This window comes from Falco biarmicus, chromosome 3 (genome assembly GCF_023638135.1).
Source record: "Falco biarmicus isolate bFalBia1 chromosome 3, bFalBia1.pri, whole genome shotgun sequence".
Lineage (NCBI taxonomy): Eukaryota > Metazoa > Chordata > Aves > Falconiformes > Falconidae > Falco > Falco biarmicus.
This window is the reverse complement of record NC_079290.1, coordinates 43287438-43297115: the sequence shown is the minus strand read 5'-3', so window position 1 is coordinate 43297115 and position 9678 is coordinate 43287438. Positions and strand designations below refer to the sequence as shown.

The 9678-nt window shown below is 48.0% G+C and overlaps 1 protein-coding gene across 1 annotated transcript; it reads left to right on the top strand.

Moving 5' to 3' along the window:
• Window positions 1–5774: 5774 nt before the first annotated feature.
• RRS1 (ribosome biogenesis regulator 1 homolog) lies at window positions 5775–7107 on the top strand. The gene has a single exon (XM_056333388.1). The coding sequence runs from the start codon at window positions 5887–5889 to the stop codon at window positions 6967–6969; it is 1083 nt and encodes a 360-aa protein (XP_056189363.1). The 5' UTR covers window positions 5775–5886; the 3' UTR covers window positions 6970–7107.
• The last annotated feature ends 2571 nt before the right edge of the window (window positions 7108–9678 follow it).

Here is a 9678-nt window from a genome sequence, read left to right as displayed (position 1 = left end):
CTCCTTTAGCAAAAATCAATATTCAGATCTCTTTTGCACACATGAATGCTGTTATCTGCATAGACTTAATCACATGCATGCAGTATTTCTAATGCACATAAAAGGCTGAGATCTTCTACTGAAAGCATGTCCCAAGAATCATGTCCTAAGGCCACTATTGGAAAAGATTATTTCTGACTCACAAAAGCATTAGAATATAGAAGCTGACATGGTCATTGTCAGCAAACATACAGAGACCTACCCTACTCTCAGATTCACGGTATTGAACCTCTTGCTCCACCTGACTTGTCTTTTGTCAACAAAAATCTGTAGTGACTATGACATGGCCTCTGTGTCATGGATGAAGACTTACATGTTCTATCTCACTCCCAAACGTTGGAGACATTTCCAGCCACAAAACCAACACAAGAACAGAGGAACCTTTTTTGTTCTTCTGGTTGCAAGCGTAGATTTAATCAAGGGCAAATTTCTGTGCACGACAAATTTCTTCTAAAAGAAGGAAATGTGTTCCTTGGCTTTTTTTTTAAACTTACAGAAGTAATCATATGCCAAAAAGTAGGTCTACTCTAGACAGGTGATAAGAAGGACTGACCCTGGAGAAAGAACATGTTACTATGTTGCCATTCTTTCCATCACTGTCTGATAAAATTATCACTCTGTTCTTCAAATTCTCCTTAAAAACACCTAACAAAACCAAGCCACACCATTGCTGGTATTTCTAATGGTAAGACCACACTAAAAGAAAAGTTTCCCCAAAAAAATTAGGTCACTGTAAAGCTCACAAAAAAGCAAACATAAAAAACCCCATCACAATCTGTTTTCAGCTTGATTCCCTAATGCATAGCAAGATAGGCATCAAGTGCTTGGGAAGGCCTCAAACTACCTTAGCTTTGCTTTGTTTACCCAAAATCAGTTCAGTGAAACCACACAGTCACTGCCAGTCAACTGATCAAAATACATGATGGTCTACCAATCACTTTCCACAATACCCACAGTTATCCAAGTCTCCCTGCTATCTCACCAGCTATCTATGTTGCACCTTCTGAACCAAAAATCAGGCTCTACTTAGTATCCACCTGTAAGTGCATTCCCAGCTAGCCACTCCTAGGTTTTAGAAACAGAGCTACAGCCTCCCGAGTTTCTTCATGGGTTTTTTTGTTGGTTTTTTTTTTTACAAATACAGTATTCTGCTAAAATCACATTAAATCTTCAGACAGGAAATCTAATCCTGCTAATTTACAAACTAACCAGAAACATTTTCAAGCATGCGAGTACAGACAATGTCATCAACATCAATAAAACTTGCTCAGAATTAAGCATGTCCCTTAGTGTATTTCTAGTAAGGTCTTACATAGGTGAAACCACAAGAAGGAACGACCCATTATCTCTAATGAGTAATTTAACTCAGTAATAGTAAAAGCAGTGACTACCAGGCATATTTTTGTTACACTGCTGAAGTCAGTCCTTATATATGACAAAAGATGGTGGCTCAGGTCTTTGTAATTTTTTTATTCCTTACAGACAGCTTTTTGACATGATATGGACTAGTGAATAGGAAAGAGTCTTTATTTAGCCAAATTTTCACTTTGATGTTTCATTATTTGGATTGCAAAAGCACTTATATGTCCCAGGAAATAAGATACATGCTGGAATACATAGAATACATTTTACAGGAGTAAAAAATGTATTGGGAAGCAGAATTTGGTCCACAAACTGTTGTACTTAATTTAGCTTCAATAAGTAAACAACTTCTCCCTCACAGGAAGAAATCCTAAACCACAGATTTTTACTTCAAAGCATACTGAATAAAGTCAGTGGAAAGGAATGATTTGGAGACAGTGTAGGTATTTCAAGGGCATTTTCTACTATTTGCCAAAATTACCTGTACTTTGGGTTTTCCTGATAAAAGTGTTCTTCATAATGATCCTCACAGCAGGCTTATGAATTGGTTGAATCATCTTGTAACTACATCTACTGCCATCCAGAGGTAATTGGCAAAAGTTTGAAGAGTAAATCTAAGCTAATGGTATCACTAACAGTGAGACACGAATACCGTACATTAGAGCAGCTTCTATCAAACATAAACTTAAACTTGTAGCCCAACTGAACAGAAACTACAACAATAAAAGTTAAGTAGGATAATTTTTTGTTCTTTTCCAACAGAAAAACAGAACAGTTAGATCACATTGATGATTTAGTTCTTTCGGTGCATTATGATGATTTCTACTAATCTTTTGGACAAGTGCTTCTGCAATTTATACTCTGCCACTTTATGTTTTTCATGCAGACCTCAACTGTGGATATAAAATAAAATAAATAAAAACCCTACAGCCTTTTTCACCCCAAAGAAAGCCTGCGCTTTGCAACAGCATCCAATTTTTGAGCATCTCAAAGTAAGCAAGCAAGCATTAAGGAATTGAGCACATACACACACAGTGACATGTATTACTATCATTCATACTGAAGAGAAAGAGAACCTCATGGAAAGACAGAATGATGATTAAATTGTTTAAGTATCTATGGATTGTGAGTGCCCACAGTTAGGGATAACTGCTTTCAAGTCCTATGGCTGAGCACTCACAAATCCAGCCACAGGCAGTTCAATACGATATTTGAGATTCTAAACCTAGGAACCCAGAAGCAGACATGATCAAAATGAATAAGCAGTTCTAAAAATTCATCCTTTGAAATTGAAAAAGTCTACTAAGAAGGCTACAGCAAACATGAGATAATTAAAACATTTCTTTCCTAACAGCTATTTCTATAATTCAATGTTGGTATCACCATTTCATCTTTCCAAAAGCCCACATATTCAGCAGTACACACACACCTGTTCACTTAACAGAAGCTGTGTGCCTGCTTGTAATTCTCAGCTCTAAACTGGGAGTTACAAGCTCAAAGCATGGCTATGATTACTACAGTGTGCTTCTCAGAAGCCACTTCTCACGATGGGATAGTTTCCCAAAATATCCATGACTCTATTTACAAACCTTGTTTGGTTTACAAATCCATTCCAATATTCTTCCAGCTAGCACCTTCCCAACCACACTGTGAAATCACGAACTCAGAAATGTCCTGTCTGAATAATAGACCATGACTATGTACAACAGTAACAATTTTGTAGTCAGGCTTTACTAACAGGCAACATTGTGCTGAGGACACTTGAAGCACAGTCAAATGAGGCTCCTTTAGTTACATCCTGTGCTTACCAGACAAAAAGTCTGACATTGCTAGTAAACTACGCAGGTATTTCTTCTATACAACAGGAGGAGGTCTAAACAAAGACTACAAAATTTTTGCTTGTAGTAAGTACAGCCTGACTCTGCCAAGGACTACAGCAAAACTGTCCAAGACTTCAGCTCAGAGTCAGGGTTTCTCCCATGTTCTTTAAAAGCCTGAATCCTTGACAAGATGCAAGAGGCTTTTTCAGAATTATTCTCTAAACAGGTGTTTAGATTATTTCTTTGTAAGCGTGGTTTTTTTTTTAGATAGCTTTAAGAATGGGTTGTAACATCTACCTATGACAAGTTTCAAAGACTTAGCTAATTTGCTCAAAGTGGGATTTTCATAAACAGAAAAAAAGAAACAAACACCGCACCCAAAAGGAAACACCAGTGTGAAAGGATTTACAGATTTCCTCTGTTGATTATAATTGTTGCTGTTGAATCATGTATGTAGAGACTAAATATGCAGGATCAATTCATTGCCTCCAGCAACGAAACACACAACAAAGATCAGTAAAAGCATAAAAAAGGCTACTAAAAAAATCCAACTTTGAACGCCACCTGAGACGAGTACAAAATTTCCTGTCACTAACCCATAATAATAAGGGTGCTCCTATTAAGACTATTATCACAAAGTAACACTGAAGCAATTGAGTAAAAGAACAGTCCTGTTTATCGCACTAGGACAACTTGTAAAATAAATTACAATTTGTGGAATACATAAAAAGGCTGGAATTCAGTTCTAGACAGCAGTTTCCAGAAAGTAATATATACCTTCTGAGATTCTTTTTTCCCTTCCTTAACAGGTTCATGCTATTAGGTAAAAGAAGACCAATCCTTGGCACGCACACTTGCTGCTATTCCAGTGATACACAGTAATCCTTAACACTTACAGCAACTTCATAAGTGCAGTAAGTATTACCAATTATGCCCTCTCAGTCCCAGATACTCCCCTAAAGGCTCAGAGTTAGCTACATAAGGATAAAATAGGAGAGTACAGGGATCGGTGTAAAGGTATTGACCAGACTGCCCAAACAGTGGACTTTGCAGTTCAAAAGTATAAATTTACGCCTAAATCTAAATAGTGTAAGTGCATTTATTCAAAGAACTGTCTTTATTTTTTTATGTGTAATTCCAGGTGGAAGTATGAACTGTCCGAAACAGGGAACAAAATAATAGCCAATGCAATGCCATCTTGTGGTAAACGGGAAAACTGCATCCGACCTAGGTTTAAATGCATAGGGACTGTGCTGCTTCACAGTATACAAATGACGCTCAGAACTCCTAACCGGGGGGAACAAACAAACCCCAAATATTTTATCATCGTTAGACTTACAAAGTTGTGATATCTTAAGAATTAGAACTTGAGAATCTGCTATTTGTCTTCATTTTATAAGGCCGGCCTTTATTTTCATTCCAACACTACTATACTGCTGTGGCATTACACTCAGAATCATTTCCATCACGCCAAATGCAACGTAAAGGCAAAGATGCGACGTAACTTCATTGAGAATCGTATCTAGAATAAACACTCCCATCACTTTCCTTGGCTACAGTTAAGTGCTATCGTGAACTTGCTTTTAGGTCACCAGAGATCAGTTCAAAATGTCATGGCCATACAAGCCAGATCACTGTAGAACTATAAATGGATTCTTCCATAGCCCACTTGTTTAAAAATAGCACAGAGGTATCTTTGACCCAGCTGACCTTTGGGTGCACACAGTATCTGCTGATCACCTCACTTATCATCATGCATGATGAGGTAGCTGCCAGGTGATATTGCTTTCCAAATGCTGTTCCTCCCCTCCCTTCTCTGCAGGGAGACTTGCCCACAAGACCTACACCAGTCTCTGTGGAGCTGCAACACAATACTTGAATTTTGGCCCTGCTCTACAGCAATGACATAATGTCAAGACATAATGGTATGCTACCAAAAATCCCAAAACCAACAACCACCAAACCCTATGGAAAAAGTAATTCCCGCTACACAGTCTCGCACCTGCACTGTGCCTGAATGGCACAGCATGCCTGCCTGCACAGGCAGAAGCAGGGGAAGCTGCAAGGCCCCGGTGGCTCCGCAGCAGCCTTGTCCCCTGGGGGCCGCAGAGTGCCCACAGGCCTCTGGCGCCTGCCCCCTCACGGCGCCCAGGCTCCTTCCGCACATCGCCCGCTCCGGCACCGGTCGCCGAGGCGGCGACAGGCGGGCTGAGGGCTGCCCCGAGCCCCGCACAGCCCCGGCCTAGGGGTCGCTGCGGATTTCATCGGCGTCAGCTAGAAGCGCCTGCCTATCGGTCCCGCCCGCAGGCATCTCCTGACAGCAACCGGGGGGAACCAAGGCGATGTGACGCGCAAGCAGCCGGCAGCGCCACCGGGGGAACCTGCCGGCGGTAACGGCCCCTTCAGGCGGGGCCGGCGCTCCCAGCACCCTCCGCGGCCCGCAGCCCCGCGCCGGCGCAGAGCGGACTGCAGCTCCCGGCAGGCATTGCGCCCAGCTCGCCCCGAGGGGCAGGGCTTCCCGGGCACCGCTATTCCGGGCGTGGAGGCGCGCTGCTTCCGGTGCGCTGACCCGGAAGAGCTTCCTTGCACTTCGGGGGCGGTCGGCGGGAGCAGCTCGCACGTGTGGGAGCGGCCCGGCCCGGCCCGGCCCGGCGTGCCCGTCGCCATGGCGGCCGTGCGGGTGGAGGAGGTGCTGGCGGCCGCCGAGGAGCAGGAGGCGGAGAAGCAGCGGAGCATTACGGTGGAGAAGGAGCTGGAGCTGGAGTTCGACCTGGGCAACTTGCTGGCGCTGGACCGTAACCCGCCGGCGGCGGCGGGGCTGCGCGGGGCCGGTCCGCGGCGGGAGGCGCTGCTGCGGGCGCTGGCCCGCGACAACACGCAGCTGCTGGTGGCCCGCCTCTGGGAGCTGCCGGCCGAGCGCGCCGGCGGGGCCGGGGGGCCGCTGGTGGCGCGGCTGCCCGAGCCGGCCTTCCGCCTGCCGCGGGAGAAGCCGCCGCCGCGACCGCGGCCGCCGACGCGCTGGGAGCAGTTCGCGCGGCTGAAGGGCATCCGCCGGCGCAAGCGGACCTCGCTGGTGTGGGACGAGCAGGCCAAGGAGTGGCGGCGGCGCTGGGGCTACCGGCGGGCAGGCGGCGACCCGGCCCGTGCCTGGCTCGCGGAGGTGCCAGAGGGCGCCGACCCGGAGGAGGACCAGTTCGCCAGGCTGCGGCGGGAGAAGCGGGAGCGGGTGGCGCGCAACGAGCTCAACCGTCTGCGCAACCTGGCCCGCGCCCACCGGGCCGGGACCGCCGTCCCCGCCGCGCCTCTCCACCCCACCGGCCACCAGAGCCGGGAGGAGCTGGGTCGCGTTGCCCGTGTCGCCCGCGTCTCCACCGCCTCGCTCGGCCGCTTCCAGCCCCGGCTGCCCAAGGAGCCGGCGGAGCCGCCCTCCCGCAGCGGCGGCAGGAAGCGCCGCTTCGAGCCACTGCTGGGTAACCTGGCGGCCGAGCGCAGCCGGCAACTGGAGCTGCTGCGAGACATGGGCAGCAAGAAGCCCGTCCTCGACATCACCCGTGCTGTCAACAAGCAGCTGCGCCAGGAGGAAGCCGAGGCGGCTGCTGCCAAGGGTAAGAAGCAGTCGCAGCGGGGGAAGCGCGGCCGCCGGCAGCAGCGGGCTGGCCGCAGCAGCAAGAAGAGTGGAGCCCGCCGGCAGCAGCAGCAGAGGCCTGCGGGCAGCAGCACGGGTGGTGGCAAGAGAAAGAAGGCATGAGAGACAGAGGGACTGTATGCAGCACGGTGCTTGGGGCTGCCTGCTGATGCGTAGGAGAGGACTGTCACTACCAGCCTCCTACCTGGTGCTCTATTCCCACTCCTATTTGCCAATAAATACGCTCCGGCATTTCTAAAATGTCCTGTGTTTGGCTCTTAGCTGGCGGTCAAGGAGGGCTGTGTTCCCTATGCAAGGGCAACTGGTGGTGTATTGAGGGTGTCGGGAGCCCTGGTTTCCCCCAGACGTGGAGTTTCACAGGGACAGACAGGTAATGGTTCTTCACGGCTTGCTGTGGCTACAGCATTTCCAGGCAGGACTGAAGCTGAGCGAAGCTGTCCCTTGCTCAGGTAGCAGGGACTGGGGGGGCATCGCAGCTGTGACCTGCATTTTTTCGAGTATGATGCACTGTGCTCTGGGCGCGTGGCCTGACGATGGAGCTCTTGCTCTGTAAGTCAACTGCTGTTCAGCTTTGTGGTATTCAGGCGCAGTTACAAAAGGAACAGTAAAACTTACTGTAAGATTTATTGCAGGGCCTAAGAAATTGTACGGATTTCCTAGAGGGTTCTGTGGATTAAAAAGTCAAAGCTGGTGACCAGCCATTGAATTCAACAGAAAAATGTTTGTTTTGAACAACAGGTTAAAAACTAGATTTCTCCCTATGTTAATGGTAATCCATCATTTCATAGAAATAGTTTCACAGTGTTTTTCTTTACCAGTTTGAGAGCAGGTGTTGGAAATTATCTCAGACTTCTGATTATTTTTTTGAACTTTTTAGTGTCTCCTGTACACTTGAAATACAACTGAAAAAAAATAAAATTTGCTGTCCCTATGTGTAGCTTAGCTATGGGAAGAAAGCTGTTCCCTGGGGCCATTCCTGGTAAGAAGTGTAGTATAGTTCCGGCAGTCTCAAGTAAATTAAGTTCTCAAACTTTCAAGTAGTGAACTTGTGAGTGGTTAATGATATTGTAATGAGGTTTTGGAAAAGCTAGGAGACTAGCAGTTCCGTTGTCTCATTCTGTAGCAGTACTGTAGGATGGCAGGTTGATCAAAAAACACAAACCAAGGTTTTGCAAGATGGTAGCAGATGGCAGAGTATGTACACCTTGGAACAGAAGGGATTTGATGGCATTGACAGAATGACTACAGTGCTCAACCTACAGGCTTTGCATAACATGTATTCTTTGCCTCTTGGATGTTTCTTGCCTCAATGCTGAGTAGTCTGGACCACTGCAGGCTGCTTTGGACTTGCTGGTGGCAGGAATGATCTTGTGGACGCAACCCACTTATGCCAAGCTTTCAGCATAAGTAGCTAGGCAAAGCAGGGGTAAAAAGCACTTGGACAAGTGGAGAATGTTGTTTTGAGATATATTCCAGACCTTCGATCTTCCTAGCATTTCCACAGGGCACACCTACCTGCTCAAAAAGAGAGCACGTTTTTCCACACGTGCACACACCCCTGTAAGTGTTCAGTGCTGCTGACAACATTATTGGTGAACTTTCTCTGCTAAAATCCTGGGTAGTTTGTACACTCCAGCAGCAATGAGGTAGGTTTGCAAACGTTATGCCCATCTACAAGAAGGGCTGGAAGGAGGATCTGGCAAACTACAGGCCTCTCAGCCTGACCTTGGTGCTGAGGAAGGTTATGGAGCGGATTATCTTGTGTACCATCATGTGGCACATACAGGACAACCAGGTGATCATGGGACCTGCTGGGAAAGAAAGGCAGCTCATGCTTAACCACATCTTCTATGACAAGGTGACCCACTCAGTGGATGAGGGAAAGGCTGTGGATGTTGTCTCCCTAGTCATCAGTAAAGCCTTTGACACCATTTTCCACAGCGTTCTCCTGGAAAAGCTGGCTGCTTATGGCTTGGACAGGCATACTGTTCTCTGAGTAAAAAAAATATCTGGATGGCTGGCTCCAAAGAGTGGCGGTGACTGGAGTTAAACCCCATTGATGGCCAGTCACAAGTGGTGTTCCCCAGGGCTCAGTGCTGGGGCCAGTCCTGTTTAATATTTTTATCAACGATCTGGGTGAGGTGTGCACCCTCAGTCAGTTTGCAGACAACACGAAGCTGGGTGGGAGTGTTGATCTGCTTGAGGGCAGGAGGCTCTGCAGAGGATCTGGACAGGCTGGACCGGTGGGCCGAGGCCGAGTGTGTGAGGTTCAACAAGGCTCAGTGCCGGGTCCTGCACTTGGGTCACACCAACCCCACGCAGCGCTACAGGCTGGGGCAGAGCGGCTGGGAAGCTGCCCAGAGGAAAAGGACCTGGGGGTGCTGGTCGACAGCCGGCTGAACGTGAGCCAGCAGTGTGCCCAGGTGGCCAGGAAGGCCAACAGCCCCCTGGCTTGTGTCAGAAACCGTGTGGCCAGCAGGACCAGGGCAGTGACCGTCCCCCTGCACTGGGCACTGGTGAGGCCGCCCCTCGAATGCCGTGTTCAGGTTTGGGCCCCTCACTGCAGGAGGGACATTGAGGGGCTGGAGCGTGTCCAGAGACGGGCAGCGAAGCTGGTGGAGGGGCTGGAGCACAAGGCGTATGAGGAGCAGCTGAGGGAACTGGCATTTTGCCTGGAGAAAAGGAGGCTGAGGGGAGAAGACCTTACTGCTCTCTACAGCTACCTGAAAGGAGGCTGTAGCGGGGTGGAGGCAGGTGTCGTTCTCCCAAGTAACAAGCAACAGGACAAGAGGAAGTGGCCTCAAGTTGTGC

What these genes read in the sequence shown, in the direction of transcription:
- RRS1 (XM_056333388.1), top strand. Translation starts at nt 5,887, where the DNA reads ATGGCGGCCGTGCGGGTGGAGGAGGTGCTGGCGGCCGCCGAGGAGCAG.